Raw genomic sequence first — 20,554 nt, 5'->3', positions numbered from 1 at the left:
TCTGATATTGACATCTGTAGCTGGCCAGTGACTGTGATCTTTCCCTGAGTTTCCTTCCAGTTACAGTGCTTTGGGAGGGACGTAGAAACAGCATATAAGGCTCTGTGTGAAACCTATCAGTCCCTTTTGTGAGCTGTTTGTCTGGAAGCAGCAGCATGTGAAAGGTACTAGCTGCAACGGCTGGCTTCCTAGTCAGCCTCCTCACTCTTTTGCTAGTCTCCCTATCTAGTCTCTCTATCTGGTCTCTTCTATCTAGTAAACAGAAGATATAGTAAACAGATAGAAGAAGATATAATAAACACACACACATTTTCCAGCACAGCAAACATTATGAAGTTTGCTGGAAAGGCAGGTGCCACGTCTTCTGGCAGGGGAGGGAGAGGGGCTAGAGAGGGTATGGGGAGCCAGTTCCCCTGAGCCCAAACTTAGATGCACCCTCTTCCCTAGCAGCCCTGAGGCTTCTGCTGCTAGTGGGAGCAAGGAGGTGGGAGCAAGGAGGTCCCTGCACCTGCACCACCTCCACTAACAGCAGAAATAGCTACCAGCACCAGCATGACAGTCTCCTTCACCTCAATTTCAGCTCCCAGTGTGAACCTCCCAGTGCCAGAGGAGGAACTGGATCTGGAACTAAGGGAGCTCAGTACCATAGCCAGGGAAATTCTGGGGAAGAAGAGGGAATTTGAGTTTGTGCTTCACACCCTACAAAGTTCCCCTACAGGCAGGTCTCTTTTGGAAGGCACTCTGGAGGAGGTTGTGGGGGCTAGGTGGCCTAGCTTCCCTTGATGTTGTGCCTCTGCCTGCTGAGGAGGAGGATAAGGCAGGATCATTACCGTCAACCTAGAAGTGGGTAGTGTAGTGTGGGATCTTTTTGAGTTGGCAGATGATATGAGATATGCTACCTGCCAAAGGCAGATCAGCTGGGGCAAGGAGGTGAAATACTTCACTACCATGGCAATGCTGCTGCATCTCAGGAGACAGCACCCCCTTACCCTTGCTCCTCCTCAGCCTGGCACCAGTGGTAGCATGCCCAAAGGGAAGTCCCCCTCTTGCTCCAAAGCCCCCGTCCCCACAAAGCAGAGGCAGGCCACCCTGGAGCGGTTAGGGGAAGTCACAGACAAAGAGGGGAGCGTTGCAAGGGTGAGCAAGGTCAGCTGGACATTGAGGAGATGCTTGCTTTGAAGGCTAGCCCTTCTCCTTAGTTGAGCATCCCAGGTTCAGGAAGCTCATGACGCTCATGGCCTCATCCTACCAAGTACCCACATGCACCACCTTTAGCAGGTGATACCCTCCCTGTATGAGGCATTCAGGGAGTATTTGAGGGTAGAGCTGCGCGAGGCAGGTCCACAGGTAGCCTTGCACTTTACCTCGGACAGCTGGAGCAGCTGGGGTGGAGATCATGCCTAACTCTCCCTCACAAGGCACTGGTGGAATAAGTCAGGCCATCGGTGGACTCTCTTTCAAGTGGAGGTGATGGATGGGTCCTGCAAGGCAAGGAAGATCATGGTGGCCATGAGCTGCATGATGTAGAGGTGGCTTGTTGGGCAGGGCAAGCTCACCTGTGAGTTCATAGTCACTGACAAGGGGGCCAATATGGTCAAGGTGGTCCGTGATGCCAGCTTTGTTGGCATCTGCTGTGTAGCACACACCTCATAGTCAGGGATGCCTTGGAGGGGGGGGCAGGGCTGCTGGTGATGGCACCATTATGACTGGCCAGCTCATTTCAAGATACAGGAAGGTAACGGGCTACTTCCATTGGAGCATCAAGGTGGCCAAGATGCTGTGGGATGAACAGGCAGAGCTGAGCATCCCGCAGTACAAAATCATGCAGGATGTGGAGACTTGGTGGAACTCCATATACCTGATGCTCAAAAGGCTGGTGGAGCAACAGAAGGCCATCTATGAGATGGCCTTGCTCGGGGAGATTGGGATCAGTGGCCCACTTAACAAAGCAGAGTGGGTTACCATCTCCCAGATCTTGGTGGTCCTCAAGCCATTCCTTGAGGCCACTGAGACCTTCAGCACTAGTGATGCCCTCCTTAGCCAAGTCATCCCCATAGTGAGGGACCTTGAGAACCAAATGGAGAAGTTCCAGGGAATCAGTGTTCCTGGCTGGGGTAAGTCACTGTCACTAGAGGTGCAGGCACTGATGAAGCGGCTGAAGGAGGGCATCAAAAAACAGCTGGATCCATTGCGGACCAGTATGGGTCACGAAGGGCAGCATGTGCGCCAGCAAAACCCTTGATCATTGGACAGAGGTGCTGGTGAACAGAGTCAGGGAGGCAAAAAGGCAGAGGCGGGGGGGGATGTGGAAGACGGGGATCTACTTTCCCGTGCCAGCACTGCCAGCAGCAGCCCGTCTCCTCCATGACAGGTGCTGACCATGTGGGCCAAGGGCATGGCTTTCCATGTTGGGGTCCAGAGGCACCAGATCCCAGCCTCGGGCAAGTAGCGCAGAGGCTTTGGTGGTTACCTATCTTGCCGAGGACGTGAAGCCACTGGACTTCGTGGGCAATCTGCAGCCAGATGTGGCTGGATCTGGCCATGGATGCCCGGGAACCCCTGTCCTGTTTACCAACCATTGTTTCAAGTGAGAGGGTATTCAGCATTGCTGGGGATGTTGTGACTGCCTCCCCCCTTCCCCCCGCCCCCCACTTTGTTGGATTCTGGTTTGGTGGACCAGCAGGTGTTCCTGAAGGTGAATCTCCTGCTGCTGGAGTTCCCCAAGCTCCACCTGCAGATGGAGTAAGTGCCACCCTCCTCACTCCGCACCTATTTGCCTTTTTAATTTTCTTTGACAACCATTTAATGCCCTGCTCTCAGAGCTAGAGGTGGCAGTTTAGTTTATCACCAGCCAGCAGGGGAAGAACATCTTCCTGCTGAGCTCCCGTACCAGGACAAACATGTAGGTATGGGCTGGGGCTATGGGGAATGAAGAGACCCCAGGTCCTGGGCATGACCTAAAAGTGCACACTGCCAGGGTCAGGAGGCCTGGTGGGACTGCCAGTGGCACAGCAGCCCCCAAGAAATGCCAGGACTACAAACCTCCCTGGTGAAAGGCGGGTAGGAGGAGCCTTATAACTTCCAGCTACTGCATGCATGCACAGTCCTGGCTGGGAAAGCCCAGACCAGTAAGATCTTCAAAAGGTCTGAGGCTTGCTGGTTGCAGTGGTGTTTTGAGGCTCTAGGTGAGCTTAGCTAGTAAGAAGGATGCAAGAAGCCAGAGGCTAGTATGCATACAAGAAAGCCAGTTACTGAAAATATAAATTGAGGTGTCGGGGGTGAGCGACAGGATGGGAGGGGTACTGGGGAAGGGGGATGTAGCAGGTAAAAGTAGAGAGGTACCTGGGGAGTCAGATGTCGGGCAGGTTATAGTGTGTCATAAGTCCAATGTCTGTCTATATTAAGTCCAAAATATAGATCTATAGAAATGTAACTGTCTGGGATTGAGCTGGAATTGGGCTGTTTAACTCTCATTATTGTAAAGTCTGTTCAGGTTGTTAATGAACATGGTTAGAACCTTTGTTTTACATTTCCTTTTAATTAAGGAAGATAAGAATTGTGATTTCTTATGTGACTTATCAGTGAGAGTAAGCATTTTATTTACTTATTGTCATGGTGATACATTATAGACTTTTTTTCAGTGATATTTTTGGAAAAGACAGAATAAGCATCAAGAAATCAACCATCCCTTTCCTCCAAAATACCAAATTTCCTGTTGCTGAATGTAACGCTTATCAAATGATAAAAACTGAAATAACGTTCTGTTGCATTAGATGCTGTGCAGCATTCTTATTCTGAGATGCTCCGTCTTCCAGTTGGCTTACTAATTAAACTAACAGGAGAGAGTGGGGGGAGAAAGGAGGTATTGTCCCATATTATAGAAGGAGAATTGCATTACAGGAGGTTAGATAGTGGTCTCTGGTAGAGCCAGGAATTTATCCAAACCTTTTACGCTCAATCCAGTGTCTTAAATGTAAGACTATTCTTCGTTAATTAAAAGAAGACTGAAGCCATGGGCACACTTAACAAAGGAACTGTGGCCTGTTTTCATTTACCGTCGGGTAAAACAGGAGCACAGGCACTTAATTTAGAGTAGCTAATATACTGCAAATCACACCCTCATTTACCCTGTGGTACTTTCCAGATATCACCCTAGATGGTACTTGTCTGCATGTTGTTTACCAATTTTTCTACCTTGGCTTTATTGTTACCAGCAATGTAGATCTTGATGCTGAGATGGCTAGCAGAATTGGTAAAGCAGCCAGGAACGTTGGTCTTTTGCAAGACAGAGCCTGGAACAATAACAAACCATCAACTAACGTGAAAATCCATATTTTTGGACATGTTTTATCCACTGTTCTATATGGCTCAGAAACATGGATGACCTATGCCAAACGTACCAAAAGACTAAACAGCTTTTGTATCAGATGCCTGTGTAAAATTCTTTGAATAAAATGGCAAGACAGGGTGATAAATGTGGAAGTGTTAAATCATGCTGGTATGTCATTTATGGGAACGCTGATTTGTAAGAAAAGATTCAGGTGGTTAGGTTGTCATGCAAATGCCAGATCTCAAGGATCCTGAAATATGTGCTGTACTCTGAAGTTTGCGAAGGGTCTAGAAAGAGAGGCTGACCGCTGTGCAAATTTTAGGATGCTTGCAAGATGACTTCTGTCCTAATCATCCGCAGAGATTCCAAAGGTTGCGCAGTTCAGAATGCTCCCCTGGCTGGTGGGGTCAGCTTGCAGATCGAGCGAGGCGCAGTGAGGCGGACTGGATTAAGTTTTGTGATGACCAGTGTCAGAGGAGGAAAGAATCTGTGGCTCAGATTCAGATCATTGCTAGTGCATGGGTGTGCCCTACCTGTGGGCAGGACTGTCACTCACACATCGGACTCTGTGGCCACCAAGGAACTCATTGGCGCATACAACATGCTCTGTAAAGCACGATGGTGCCAATTGAGTGTTTGAATTTGGTGTGCCTGTCCCCTCAGTTGTGTCTTTTTGTAAACTCAGTAGGGATTATCTTGTGTATAAAGCACTGGACTAGCTCTCAGGATATTTGGATCTATTTGTGGTTGTGCAAGACTTCTCCTTTGTAACCATAAGCAAGATACTTAATTTGTCTTTCTCATTCAGGGCTAAACTACCACAGATTAGTTTTTGTTTACTATGGAGTAAAAGCATATACATAGACAGTTACCACAGGGAAGCTTGACACACAGGAAATCTATCCCTGATTTACATCACAGTCGCTTGTTCTTGTGCCTATGCCCTGAAACAACATCTAAGAACTACTCAACATAGTTTAATTGATTGCATAATTTTAATCTTCATGTGTTCAAAATGAAATGCTTCATGTTTCGTCTTGTTCTTTATAAGTGGGGCTGGCAACAATGTCTAAATGTTGCTTAACTTTTTTTTATTGTAAGACTCTGCTTTCTGTTGTTTATAACATTGCCATACTTTGGGGAGTTAGACTGAAAATTTACATGCCAGATGTCTGCCTCCAGGATGATTTTTTTGGGAGGAAATTTTCAGCCGTTTACAGGAATGACTTGGGTGACGTGGGGGAGGAAATATGTTATTTCCTACTGGGGAAAAACACCAACAAAATGCTGTGAGTTGAAAAGCTTTAGTAGGATTGGAGTGTTGTAGCTGTGATGGTCTAGGACAGGAGTAAGTAACTCCCAGCACGGGTGCCAGAGCATGGCATGCAAAGGCATTTTGCTTGGCATGCACACCTCAGGGTGGATGGTGGGGAAGGGGTTGGGGCTGCACTGCCACAACAAGGATTGGGTCCCTTGTGGGTCCCCTGCCATCCGCCCCTGGCATGCCAACATCTTACAAGTTGAGGTTGTAGGTGTTTTTAGCACTCTGTTCAAAAACATTGCTGACCTCTGATCTAAGAAATATCTCTGAGGCAAGGCTTTTTGGTAGTATCTTTTATTGGACCAACTGTATAGTTGAGAGCTGTTGTGCAGCCTTTTTATCAGGTGCCTTTCTTCAGGACCTAAGTTTTTATCCCTTGAGAAACTGCTTTAACATCAGGACCTGAGGAATGGGCACTTCACACCTGAAGGCTAGTCTAATAGCTCTCCGAACTATACTATTGGTCTCTTAGAAGGTATCGCAAAAAAGTCTTCAGTCTTGTAAAGCTTTAGCATCTTCATACCTTGGAACAGGGGTACTCATATGAGATCAGAAAGATCCTTTTCTTGTTCCAGTGTTAATCATCTGAATTTAGCTGAATTCTTAAGCCTTTGAAAATCAGGTTTTGTCATACACATGTACAGGTGTGATTGGCAGCAACATTCTCTAGCATCCCGTCTCCACATGATGTATCAAATGATAAAAAGTCCCTGCACAGTGCTCTTCCAGTAAGAAGGAGCACCTCCTGCTCTCACAGAACTTACAGAATGACTCTTCTTGCCAATATACCTTTTAATGTAATTTATATTAAAAAGACAATAGTAACCTTTCTGTTTTTTATTTTTCAATCTGTTTTTCCAATGTATTTTAGATATTTGAAAATACTCTTTTTCTTATTAACTTTGGCTGCTTGCAGACATTAAAAAACCCCAACAAAAATGATGCTTTACTTTAAACCCTAGATCCTTTGTGAGCTTCAGAGCTCCCATACCAAGCCCAGTGCGTGCCCAGGAGAGGCAACACATTAGCTGGACCCAGCTTTCCCAATGTCTGTATAGATTGGGTGTTTTAATGGGGCTTTTTTGGCTCTTTTATTTAACAGCTCAGCTTAGGTAAAGGCTCCAAAAAGCCCTGCTGATGCACTTGATCTATACAGATGCTCCAGACCCAGGTTGAAGTACTGTGCTGCTGCTTCTGGTCAGTCACAGCTTGTTTGTTTGGTTTTTTTAACATCTGCAAGCAGCCTTTGTCAGTTCTATTGAAAACAAAGTGGCTATTTTTGTTTACTTCGTTATCTTTGCAGCATTGAAGCTGATACTAATTAAGGTTGTGTTAGTTACTTATTGCTTCAAAATCCTGAGCCGAAGTTAACAGAAAGCAGTTGGGAAATACTGAAAAAAGGCAGCTATTTGTTATCTCATTTTTTGTAGTTCCTAATAGGAAAATATGGTTCCACAATGTATTTCCTGCTAGATTCCAAAAATGTTTTAATATCAGATGTTTTAGTCTATACTAAATTCTTCTTCCCTTCTGTATGTTTTTTCTGTTCTTCTTTTTCTGTCTATAGCTTCTTGAACTCAGGTCTAAAATGGCCTCTAAGGAGGCATCATTCCAAGAGTTGAAAGCTGAAGTGGAAAGCTACAAAGAAAACAATGCTCGACAATCATCTCTTCTCATATCTCTGCAAAACCGAGTTCAGGAGGCAGAGGAGGAATCAAATATGCTTGCCACTTCCAAAAAACAGACTGATTTAACAGCACAGGCAGTGTTCCAGGAGAACTGGGAGCTGAAGGAGAAGATCCGTGATCAAGAAATCAAACTTAAGTAAGAGATTACAAGTGGTGGCTTAATTTTGGGTTGAAATATTGGAGCTCTATAGTGGCTGACAGAAAATTACAAAGCATAAACAGCTTTACAGATTTGTATTGCTTTATATATTGCTTCTCCACTGGGGCCTTGAGAATGTGCATCTTTTAGGAGGAAAATTGATTCTATGATTCAGCTATAATCTTTGGTATAATCTTTGTGTAATGTACCTAAAACCCTGTTTTCCTAAATGCTGCCGAAACAAGCAGCTGGACCAATTTCCTGACTTAGGAATCCGTGGTAAGCAGTGTGCTACCAGTCTTTCTTCCCTAGCTTTGATATTTACCACTGCATCTCTGTGTTTTCTATGGGCTTTCTCCTGACTCTGCCTCCAGCACACATGGACTGCAAAAATCAACCTCGTAGTCCGTATATTTGCAGACAGGGAAAATTCCTGACTTGCTTTGTGCATTGGGCCATCCTTCCATCATGGACAGATTTCTTACTATGTTAAGGAGTTCCTGGAGTGAGCAGTGAATGTTTGTTCACTTTTCAGGGCTCTGTCAGACATTACATTTGTTGTGACTATATGCGAGTTTTCTGCAATAAATTTGACCAAACAGACATTAAAGCAGTTTGTCATAGGGTGAAAATGGTGTATCCAATGCCAAAATGGCGAATCTGCCCCCAAGAAGTTGCTGGCTGAAACAACAATAATGTTTGGCTAGTTACAGTACTGGCCAAAAGACTCCCAGTATCCCATGGCCCTCTACTCCTCCCTTCAAGGGGGAGGGAGGGAGAGTGCCTGGCTCCCTGGTAGCCCTTCCAACAGTGAGTTGTCAGAACACCAAGCATGCTGCCCCTTATCCAGTCTCACCAATCATCTGTCCTCACACTGAAGGCCGTCCTACTGAATCTCAGACTGCCTGCAAGTGGGGATCTTTAAAGAGCTGGCAGGAAGTCTATTACAAATCTCTGCTCTCCAGTATCGGGCTAGCTGCCGAACCTTTAGAGTTCCTAGCTGTCAGGCAACCCAAGATCAGACAAAGCTGCTGCAGCCCCAGTGGTGCTTCTTGGTCTCAGGCTACCTGCACATTAGGAACTTTAAAGGGCAGGAACTGGGGCTGGAGAGCACCATGACAGCAGTGGTTTCTTCAATCCACTGTTCTATGACAGCAACAACTGATGGAGCCAAGCCTATTAGTGAGTCATTGACAATCTCTCCTAGGGCCGGGGGGAGCTAAGGAGCCAGTCCCATATCTTCCCCTGGCTGGAGAGGGCACCTCTGTGGAAGATGTGTTATGAGTTGTTCACAGACACCTGCCCATAGCTCTCAATTTTTTGTCAACATCTGTCAAAGGCCCCAGTAACATTAGCTTTATCGCAGTTTTCTTCCCCACTTTCCTTTTAATATAAATAACTATATTATCAATTTTTTAAAATGTGTGTAGTGGTCATGTATAATATTAGATTGTTAAAGACATTGCCCTTTAGAATATATCTTACCATACTGGATTTGGCCATTGACCCGTCAGTTCTGGGATTCTTACTGATAATGGTTCATGTCTTAGATCAGTAATGTGGACCCACAGTAGAACTTAGAATAAGTAGATCTATGGAGCTTAAAAATGTGCAGGATTAGAATTGTTGCTTACGGTGCATTGCACAACTCTTTTTGGGGACTTTGGTCATCTTATTTTATGGCAGAACATGACTGACACTCAAGCAAGACATTTAACCTATCTTTTAACATTGTCTAGCCAATTCTAATAGCAAATATATACCAGATATTTTATTTTCTCAAATTAATATTTTGCATGGTTCTTCAATTGCTTTCTGAATTTACAGTGGCTCATAAAATCATTTTGCTAGTTATACAAATTAATATCAAGGCATGCATTTGTTACCAACTTCAGTGAAGTCTGATTGTTGCTGACAGTCAGAAATCTCGAAGATTGAAATCCCAGGACAAAATAGGAGAGAAGGCTGTGCTAATTGGTATATTATGAATCATTGATAGTTAATTAAACATCAGACTTGAAATAATGGATTTGAGTGTCTTCATAAAGCTATCTTTTAAAAGAGAGAGAAGCTGTAATGCGTCAAGTAATGTGCTCGAATGTGTAATGACACCACTGCCTGTCTTGACAGGAAGAATCTTGCAAATGACTGGGTCACAACAGCAGGCTGTGGTTCAAAGGTAAAAAAAAAAGGCACTGGTTCCAACTAAGACCAGCCAGTCTAGGAACCCTTAGTGAGCCTGAATCATTAACAGGGAACTGATTTAGCCAGGAGTTCTCTGGCTCTATTGAAAACAGATAAGGAGATCAGCAAGCATGGATCATGCCTCACATACCTAAATGCTGAATCTGTCAGAAATCAAGATAGTGAATTGTACTGTCAGGTTTATAGTACAGCTTTCCTGTTAAAAATGACACCGCTTCACTCAGCAGATCTACTGCCATTGTATTTTTTCAGGCATGTTTTTATTACCATATGTTTCTGTTAGCCCTATGGAACTAGCCAACCTTGTGAGAACTGGATTATATATATTAATTCCTGTACATAACAGAATATTGCAGAATATAGCTTCTAGTTACTTACACCTGTGCTACCCTTCTAAAGACAAGGGGAGTTCGTAAGTGTCAGTGAAGGTATACACTGCCTTACAGAACCTTTCTTACTGGCAGTCAGTACATGGTATAGACTAGCTTGATTTCTCAGAGCCAGGCCTGAGTCTGCATAGCTGGTAGCCAAGGGAATTCTGTAAATGTATAAACTATGTGAATTTGAAGCAGCAAGCACTGACAGAAATAAGCTTGAGACCTCATATAATTTTTAGAGAGAACTTTAATGATCTTTACTGAACTTTAATGATCAGTAGCCTTTATTGCATTTTGTATTTATCTGTGATTTAGAGAATTAAAATGAAAAAGATTTTAATAAAAATGTTCAATAAATGTACTTGTATTATATGTACTCCAAATTTGCTTGCTGCAAAATTTGTTTCTTTAAGAGCCAGCCCATTGGCCTTAAAGTTTATCCATTTTTTTTACCACATGGGTAGATTATGTAAAATAGTCTATATTTTTGAAAGAACAAATCATAAGGTTTATAGAACAAATGCAAGCACATACAATTTATGGTTCCATTAAAGGCAAGACTTTCAAAATACTGTAACTTGAATGTCTCAATGCTGCAAAACCAATTTCTCTCAGTTATGGGAACAACTTTCATTTTGACTTGAAGGTTTAATTTGCCAACTTACTGTTTAGGGCCATATACTTCTTTTGGTCAATGAATTCTCACAAATATTTCTTATAGATCAGAAGAGTAGCAAATAGGAATGGAATTTTTTTAGATGATCTAATCCATCTTTTTGTCTAGGTAGGACTGTTATTCTCAATAATACACTTTCCAAGAGCTTTGTTTTAGCAAGCTTTAAATATCTACAGGGATAGCGGGCTTCTGTCTTTTTCCACAAGAAATAAATTCTCTGTGGGCAGAGGAATAGGGTCTTTGGACTGATGATTATTGGTTTGTCCATCAGAAATACAAAAATTGTGTTTTTCTTACCAGTGTGGATGTCCTTTTAAATATTTACATCAAGTTACATGGGGCCAAGATTTTGCCTGCTATGTTTCAAAATAGAGAAGTAAATATTTGATTTCAGTTACGCTGATTTCAGTTACGATGTTTATGCTGTTTGTTACAATGCAATTTCTGATTCAGTATTTTCTGTGCATGGGTGCATGTGTGTGGGTGGTGTTTGTGGGAGGGGGGTGGTATCTGAAGTTTCCCTCCCTTCTGTCTCTGCTTTATGTTTATCAAAGGCAGCAGTAAAACGTACAAGCTGAACAGGGCCTCCTACTCCTTCGGTTAATTAGAAGGGATGAAAAAGCTTGGAGAAAGTCGCAATGGTTTGTGTGTGGTTGCCCATTATAGATGCATTGCTTTGTTACATTACATCTTTCCCATGTTACCATTACCCCACTAGAAGCTAGTCTTTTCTGTCCCTCTGTTAATTCCTGCTGCCTCCATTTGCTTTGCATTTTTGCCCCAGCCTGCACACCAGATCCAGCTTGCAGAGCTGTGTCATGTGACCTTCAGGGCTCTTTACATGTCTGAAAATTTGGCTGCAGGGGAACAGTGCCAGCGTTAATTGTTGCTCCCATGCTGCCAAACTTCCAGACCTTGGGGAACCCTGAAAGCAGATGGTGTGGCTGTATTTGCGAGATTAGGTGTATGGGGCCTGTAGGATTAGGATCTGGGTACATAGGAGTCAACACCCTGCAGAATCAGTCCTGTGGACTAGCTCTGCACCAGTCTTCTGGTACATGGGGCTGAAAGGTTGATGGAATTGATATTGGCTGCTTGTCCTACTTGCTAAATGTTCTTCTTAAGGTTTCTCTTACATGTTCTCTTCCTCACATCAGTTGGTTTCCACTTCACGGCTTAATATCCCCATATGTTTATGTCTTGTCATGTGGCATATGTGCCCCACTTAAGTCCTTCCTCCTGTTTTAGGGCAGGTTTCTGGTTGGTGATGAGCAAGCTGAGCAGGAAGCAGTTGTTCTGGGATAAACAGCTCAGGTGTGGGACTGTCTGGAAGAGGCTTTTCTCTGTGCTTGTGACTTAGGGTGGCTGATTGATACTAGAGTGTTTGTCTAGTGCCTGCTATGTGTTTGGCCTTTTTTCCCCCCTTTTCCCCTGTGTATGTGTTTGCTTTCTTGCCTCCTGCACCTCCCTCTTTCCTTTTTTGTTCTTCCCCCCTCTGGAGTGGCTGAGTGACAGGGCTTGCTTTGGGTGGGTCTGATTTAGGTAACTGAAGGGTGGAGCTAGGATAGGCAGCTTTATGAAAGAGCAGCCCCCAGTGAACTGTGTATTAACAATGAATACAGGGCAGCAAACAGAGGGAGTTTGCTTAGGGAGTTTGCCTGAAAAGGGAGCCAGAGAGCAGGAGACTGCGTGTGCAGAGGTCTTAATGTGGGTGTTTGGTATGCAGGTTCTTGTGGTGTATCTGTTTTCCCCCTTCCTGCTCTATTTTTTTTCTCTTTACGGCATAGGTGTTCTCTAGGGAGCTAAGGAGGTACTAATGGAGTTTGGAGACCTCCAATTGTTGTGACCTGCCTGGGATGTGCCACATTCACTTTTCTCTCAGAGGGTCAGGAATACTTCATTTGCAGGCTGATGATCTGCACTGGAGGAGAAGATTCAAAGACTGGAAGCATGGGTATTTACATTGCATTCTATCAGGGATCAGGAAAATTATTTGGACAAGCGTTATGAGAGACTGGTCCTGGAGAGGCCAAAAAGGCAATGAGGAGAAGAGGCAGCATGTGACTACTTGAAGAAGGAGAATCCATAGAATTGAAGAGCAGCAGACTGAAGTCAACAACTGCTTTCTAGCACTGTGGTGGAACTGCTGAGGAAAAGGCAGAGGAGAGGATATCTGCAGGCATGAGGCTGAGGAGGCAGCAGCCTAAAGAGCAAGAAGTACAAGGCCCCAAGGACAGGGGCTTCAGAACCACTGCACCCAAAAGGAAGAGAAGAGTGGTGGTGGTTGGTGGCCCCCTTCTGCAGGAGACAGGGGCACCAATTTGTCATCCAGATTTGGGGGCCTGGGAGGCATGCTGCCTACTTGGAGCTTGAATTCAGACTGCCACTTTGGATTACTACCCCTTCCTGCTTGTCCATATAGGCACCAATGATACTTCCAGTGTCAGTGTGTATGGAGTACCTCCTCTATCCTCGTGTTTCCCGCCTGCCACGACTTAGATCTTAAAAAAAGTAAATTGGGAGGAAGTGATTATTACCAAAGGAAGTATTCGCTGGAAGTACCATGCTGAAATAACTTGGTTTTTTTTCTTTCTGCTTTTATTCAGTGGTTTGCTGGGTTACAGGGAAATCCCCTCTTAGAGGAGAGGGGAATCACCGTCCTAAGGGTTAACCCCGGGGTCTCCACTGGGTCACCCTCTGTATTCGGCAGAGGATCTCCGTCCCCTGCCCTGCAAAAGGGAGTCTCTGGGCTTCTCAGTAGTGCCTGAGTCTTAGCCCACTCCCCCCCGTAATTGACAGAGAGAAAAGAAAAGTTTCCTTTTGGTTCTATTAAGCTGCTAATTGACTAATTAGCAGCTTGTTACCACCGCCGCTTGTTTCCTTTTATCATGCGGCTTCAGTGAACAGGCTCCGCGGCTCTCCTGCTCTCTCAGCCCTTAGTGTCCCTTTTCCTGGAGTTCCTGAAGTCCCCCAGTCTCTTCAGGGATCTGGGCGGGGTCTTCCCTCCCACTGCCCCTCCGGCTCAATGGAGCGTCCCTGATTCTTAATGACGAGCGTGGCTCCAGCCCACAGCCCGGCTCCGCTTCTCCCCACACTCACTGTCACTCCCGTGGACTCAAGGTAAGGTCTGATGAGATCTGGATCCTGAGATCCCTCTAATCAGGAGCCAGGGTCCCTCTCGCAGCTCCTCTCTCTCTTTTCTTCTGTGGTGCCCGAAGGCACCTTTCCTCGTCGTCCTCTCCTTTTTATCCTCCGGGGTTTAGCTGCCATTGGCACCTGAGGGCCAGGGCCCGCTCTCCTCATGGTCTCATTATTTCCAGCTGCCCCCTTTTCCTTAACAACAGGGTCTCAAGGAGAACCCTGTTACAGGCAGGAATTACACTGAGCAGATCTGCGGGAACTATGAGGCTCTTGGCAGGAGGGTTAAGGAGCTTGGAGCACAAGTTGTGCTCTGGTTGATTCTTCCCACAGAAGAATCCAGGCAGTGAGCTGGAAGTGTACATGTGGCTGAGATGGTGAAGGCTTTGGCTTCTTCAACAATGGGCAGATGTTCTTGGGATGATGGCTGCTGTCAAGAGATAGGATCTGACAAGAATGGGGTAGAGCATCTTTGGGTATCTTCTGACCAGCCTAATAATGACAGCTTTAAATTAGGTTCCATGGGGAATGGTGACCAAAACTCTCCAACAGGAGAGCCCACAGTCCAGAGGGGAAAGGACTCAAAGAAACAACTTAACTCTGGGAAAGAGTCAGAGAGCTACAGGACTGCAGCAAGTGGTGCAAAAAGGAAGTGAGGTCAAAATGCAAAATACATTGATACAAGGATACAAGTGCTATAGTGTGGGGAATAAACAAGATGAGCTGGAAGCTGCAGCTTGTGAAAATAACTATGATCTAATTGGCATCACTGAGACCTGGTGGAACTGCTGTTATGACTGGAAAGTCAACTTGGAGGGTTACACTCTAGTTTGCAAAGGTAGGGTTGGGAGAAAAGTGGTAGTGTGCCTTATATATCAGAAATGCATACTCTTGTTCCATGATTCAGGAGAAAGAAGACAAGGGGGCATGCCCTTTACCCAGGATCTCTTGAGCACATATTGACAAGATTTCATAGAAGCAGGACATTAGCTTCTGTGGTGCCCCTGCTTTACCTGTGGCAGGTTAGGGTGATATGTCTGTGTTGTCAGGGTTGATGGTAGTTCTTATGTAGAGTTTAGATTATGGATTGTATAGGGTAGTTTTGATAGGGATATCCAGCCTCAGAAAGAAGGTTGGACTAGATGACCTCTGGCCCCTTCCAGCCCTACTTTTTTCTATGATTCTCTCTTTTTAAAGTTTTTTTCCATCCAGTACCCAGAATCTTTTGTAGGCACTTGTTTTGAAAGGAATCTAATTGCCTGTCTAAATGTTTTGATAGCTCTCCAGCTGTTTGTTAGTAGTGGGATTATATTTGTGCAAGAGCTAGGTTGTAGGCAGTCTTGCCTAGTGATTGGGTTACAGGAGAAGGGCAGGAAATATAATCCAAGTTAGCTGATACCAGGGGGGATTCCAGAAGCAGAACCTAAGTTATAGACCAAGTCAAAAGTCTCAAGAGATTGAGTTACCAGATCCAAGGTGGGAAATCCAAAGACAGAGTCCAAATGACAGACTGAGTCAAAGTTCAAGGGTTGTATACTGAGTTACCAGGTGCAAGGATGATTTCCAGAACACCAGAGTCCAAGAACATACTTGAGTAGGGTCAGGGACCAGAAAACCAGGGAGCACAGGATCAGAGGCTTACCAGAGCAGCAGACCTTCAGGCAAAATTATTAGCTGGCCTATAGCTGCTGCCACAGATGGAACACTTCCCAGCAGCCAATCAGAAGGTCCTTACAGTGGCCAGCTGGATCATATGCTGATGTTAGGGCTTCCAGTCAGAGCCCCAGGCAGATGTTGTCAAGGAATCAATTCACCCAGACTGGGTGCCTAGTTGGGGCCTCTGACAATTTGAGTTAAAGAGTTTCAGCTTAATTTTGGTACTGTAAATCTTTGATTTACATGCATTGTTGACTTCAGTAAATTCTGTAGATGTAGTTCCTATCCTCAGTGTCACTTATTTCTTGAGGTCTCCATTGATTAATATAGTACAATTTAGATACGGTTGGAGACCTTGATGTTCTTGCCTCCTACTGCAAGGTTGCTATTTGATGTCTGGATTTCAAGGATGTTTGTTTTGGCATAGTTAATTTGGGGGTAGCATGTATAATCCATGAAGCTCCGTAGCATGCCCTACTGGCTCTCTCCTGCATGCATGCCCCAAACCTAAAGTACTCTAGTGAGACTGTAGGATCATCCCCAATGGCCACTCTCAAACATGACAGAGGTTGAGGTCTTGAATAGTCACAAACGCATATAGTCATAGAATCAAAGAATTGTAGAACTGGAAGAGACCTGTAAGATCATCAAGTCCAGTCCCCTGCCATGGACAGGAAGTTATTGGGCTCAGAAAAGCTCAACAAGGTGCTTATCCAACCTCCTCTTGAACACCTCCAAGGATGGTGACTGCACCACCTCTGCTGGGAGTGTATTCCAGATTCTGGTGATCCTTACAGAGAAGAAGTTCTTCTTTATATCTAGCCTGAATTTACCCTCTTTAAGCTTATGTCCATTGGTCCTTGTCCTCTCTTAAGGTGCCTTCCTGACGAGTTGCTCACTTAAATCTTGGTGTTCACCCCGATGTACTTGTAGGCGGCATCTCAAGTCACCTCTCAGCCTTCTCTTACTCAAACTGAACAGGCCAAGTTCCCCGAGTCTCTCCTTGTAGGGCCTATTCTTCATGCCCTTGACCAAGTGGGTGGCTCTTCTTTGTACCCTCTTGAGCTTATCCATGTCCATCTTGAAGTGTGGTGCACATCTTAGACTGTCTTTATAGGTGTATTCCTGTGTCTGCTGCGTATGTATAGGAGCAAGGGGTAGATGTGCTCAGAAATGGTTAGGATTAGACACACTGCCATAGCAATGCAGACATGCCCTTTGAGCTCCATTTCAACTGCTTTTTTGCTAGGTTGTCTGTCTTTGTACCTTCTCTGTGGTGTCGCTCAGTGGTACAATGCCATCAGCAAACCTGGATCCATTTGCTCTCTGTCCATGCTATGCTACAGTATGTATTACCTGTATACATCTTTGTTATCTATTCTATTTTAATGTCAGGCAACAATAGAGAAAGAATGCAATGCTGGTTCAAATAAGTGTCCAGCTGAACCACTGTTGTTTGGTCATTTGTCCTTAAAGAATATTTTGTGCCTCTGCACTTTGATGACTTCAGCTGCAATTCCATGGAACTGAAGGATGTTCCATAATGTAGGTCTGTGCAAGCAGTCAAATGCCCTATAAAACCTCAATGAAATTGATGGTGACAGATGAGCCTGTGTCATGCATCAAGGTGTAGGTAGTTTGACTGGCAAGTTGCTCTAGCTGTTAGCCCAAGGTCTGAGGGTTGCTGAGGTCAAATCCAGAGGGTGTGAGACCAAACTGGGACCTAAATACTAGGCAAAGCAAGATCAGGGAACAGGTTGGGTTAGATACCTGTGAGAGCCAGGTTACAACAATCCAAGATGGCACACAGAGGCAGTGGTCAAAGTCCAAGCAGAGTCAGCAATGGGGCTAAGCACAAACAATTAAAAAGCCCAAGAATTAATCAGTTCAATCTTTGCAGGTTAGTCTAAACTGCGTAGATTGAACTGATAAGCAAGTGAACAGACATTTACTTTTGATTTTGGAAATGAAGCCACATGCCTGCAGTGACCTAAGCCAGAAGCCAGGGGGTGCTAGAGCATGTCTGTATGTGAGGCTGTAGCAGACAGCTTGGGCCAAAGCTAGCCTGCCCACTTTGTGGGGGGGAGGGGTTTGTGGGGGAGGTGCAAAGTATCCTGGGGTGCTGGGGGGGACTATGAGTTAACCTGAACCTGGAGGAGATCTGGGACAGAAGTTCAGTAAACCAATTCAACCTAAATCAGCTAAGTCTGATGCTACATCCATCCAAGTTTATCTTAAATGGGGTTTGGCCATTTTGTAAGTGGTTTATGTGCAGTGAACTGTTGCTGTGTTACAGATTTGAAGCGTTTTCTGATTACTTATACCAGTTTATGTGTAATTTCTGTCCTTAGCTCAGGTGGTCAGGTCTAGAAGCCGGGCACAGAGGCAAGGAAACAACAGGGCAATCCAAGGGTGGCAGGATCCTTGTTATCTAGACAAGGGATTCTCAACCTTTTGTGTACCAGGACCCATTTGTAAACATCAATTCCTAGTCCTGACTCAGTGCCTCTCACTTCTGACCCATTGCCCCCTGCCCCCAGGCCCCAGCCCCTACCATGTGTGGGGCAAGGGGTGGTTGTGTGTGTTGCGGGGAGCAAGCAGCCCCTTGCAGGCTGGAACTCTGCCAGCCTGCAAGGGAAAAGCCATGTTTTGCCATGTTTTTCTCTTTTAAAGGAGAATCCATTTTTTAAAGTTTGCTCATGACCCTTTCATATATTCATGTGACCCACTTTTGGATCACAACCCACAGGTTGAGAAATGCTGATTTAGACAGCTTCCCCAGGAATCAGGAAGCCTTGTACAGATGGGAAGACCCAATCAGGGGATAGGAGCACCAGGCCAATCAGGGGTCAGTGAGGGGGAGGCCTTTCTCTGGTGGGGCCTTTTTCCTTGTTGTTCTGTCTCCTTGTATAAGCTGTGGCTTAGCGGAGGGCTGAGCTGGTGCTCATTACCTGGGGTCAGGGGTTTGGGACTGGGTCCTGACAGCCTGCCCTGCCCTTCTATGCATCTTTTTAGTGATAGTCAACAGTAGGAATATCTGGTTTACACAGTCTCTCTTGGGCCTAATCCAGCCTAGTCTTTCCTAAACCCTTCATCCACTCCATCCTTTTCACCCAGTTTAGTAGCACATTGCATATGGGTTTTTTTACAATGGGTTCTGCTCTGCAGGTCTTGCACTCAGCAGTCTCCCTAGCATGTTTTTCTGATAATAGCTCCGTCAGTTTCATTAGGAAGCTGAAGTCAAGTGCTTTTAGCATTTCTATAACAATTAGATTGTCTTCCGCAGCTTTGTTATTTTCAGCTTCTTTTTGCAGCTTGTACTTTTGATTTTTCCGACTGGAACAATGTAGGTGTTTGGTTGTCTGGTTAACATGTTCTATCAAGTCTGGTGCTGAGATGGGGTTGCGTTTGTTGAGGACTTCGTTGAGATGCCAGTCAAGATCAAAGATTGAAAGTATAATACAAAAATAGTATATGTATTAAATCGCAATTTAATTGATGAAGGTTGTGTAGAATACATAGAAACCTGCAATAAGCTTAGGTTGATATTATCTTTTGCTACAGAAAATATTGCTTCTAAGTGTGTTCATCCTGATGTGGATTTGTTTCAGCAAATATATAGATGAATGTGAAGAAAGCAAGAATCAAGTTTCTGAGATCAGCAGGAAGAATGGTGAATTCTTAGCACATCTTTCTGGGGTTTTGGACATAGACATCAGAGGAAAAGAAGAACCACAGGAACTTTTGATTTCCAAGGTATTCATGTGCAGTTATTGGTTTATGTGCAGTTATATTTTTACATGCAGTTATATTTCTTATTGTAGCGACTTACTTAAATATTTAATTGTATCGCATTGCTCTACTGGACAGTTATACAATAAGGCTTTGTTGCCTTTTGAATTATTTGTTTCAAAATATACAAATCCATTTGTAGGATAGTTTAATAGCACTGTATTCTTTGATAGTAATAGGAAAAATACAACAGAACTCCAAGAACTTTAAATAACTTTAACAAAACTTTGAAGTTGGAAACCATTTAAAACAGTTTTTACAAACATTGGCCTAATTTTCAATAGATGCTGAAAACCCTCAGCTCTCATTGAATTCAGTCAAGCCTTCTGTATGTAAATATTACGTTAACTTACAACTATCATTGCTGTTGCTAGGTTCAAATTTTAGCATGCAAGGCATGTAATTGACTGCTTGTCTAAAACATTATAAACTATTGAAGTCACAAGGGTAGCAGGTTGCTTAGTCTTGCTGCCAGGCAAATAAATTCTGTCTAGATGCTCCCACAAAAAATCCCCAAATGAGTCAGTAATGACACCCTGGTGTGGGGGAGGGGAGGAGATGAACTTAGCTCTATGTTGCTTTTGAGCATACAGACAAGCCTCATCTTCAGTGCAATACTGGGGTCGCCCCTCAGGGTGTTGTAATAGGCTAATTTCCAGGGTGACATGCTTCTTATCTCCTGAGAAGTGAGAATGGACATACTGTTGCCATGATACAGATCTATCCAGTGTGACAGAAAATTCTAGCATGGTTTCTAATGCTCGGTACATGCACATATCCCATTAAACAAGGACATTTTCAATGGTGCCACTGAAAAGCAACTTCAACTCTGATTCTGTAGTATGATACATTTATTGCCATTCATAATTGAACCTTAACCATTCATCCTACAGCATTCTCTTAAAACACTGCGTGAAACTGATATGTTTCTTTAGATTTTTTCAAAATTTTGGCAGTGGAATTCTCATTCAAGAAAATGAAACCAATCTTTTTTTAGGCCTGCTATGTAGTGTGAAAAGCCAACTTATTTTAATTATGCATGTTTTGCTTTCTTTGGTTAGTTCCATTATACTCAGGGCTGTCCCTAGGGGGGCGAAGTGGGGTGACCGCCCTGGGTCCTGTGCTTTGGGGGGCCCTGTGGAGCCAGGTGGAGCAGCAGTGACGTGGAACTGGGTGGAGTGGTGCATCTGTGTCTGGCTGCTCGCCAACACCCCCCCCCCCCCCCCCCCCCC

The 20,554-nt window shown here is 44.5% G+C and overlaps 1 protein-coding gene across 1 annotated transcript in view; it reads left to right on the top strand.

Moving 5' to 3' along the window:
• The window catches only part of CCDC170 (coiled-coil domain containing 170), a 125,924-nt gene that overhangs the window by 30,655 nt on the left and 74,715 nt on the right, over positions 1–20,554 (top strand). Inside the window, exons 5-6 of the mRNA XM_019527233.1 lie at positions 7,219–7,475; positions 19,142–19,286. Coding sequence (XP_019382778.1) covers positions 7,219–7,475; positions 19,142–19,286 — 402 coding nt within the window. The remainder of the gene's footprint in view (positions 1–7,218; positions 7,476–19,141; positions 19,287–20,554) is intronic.

This window comes from Gavialis gangeticus, unplaced genomic scaffold (assembly GCF_001723915.1).
Source record: "Gavialis gangeticus isolate Ggan-Ray unplaced genomic scaffold, GavGan_comp1, whole genome shotgun sequence".
Lineage (NCBI taxonomy): Eukaryota > Metazoa > Chordata > Crocodylia > Gavialidae > Gavialis > Gavialis gangeticus.
The sequence above is the reverse complement of the archived record's forward strand: the minus strand, read 5'-3'. Positions and strand labels throughout refer to the sequence as shown.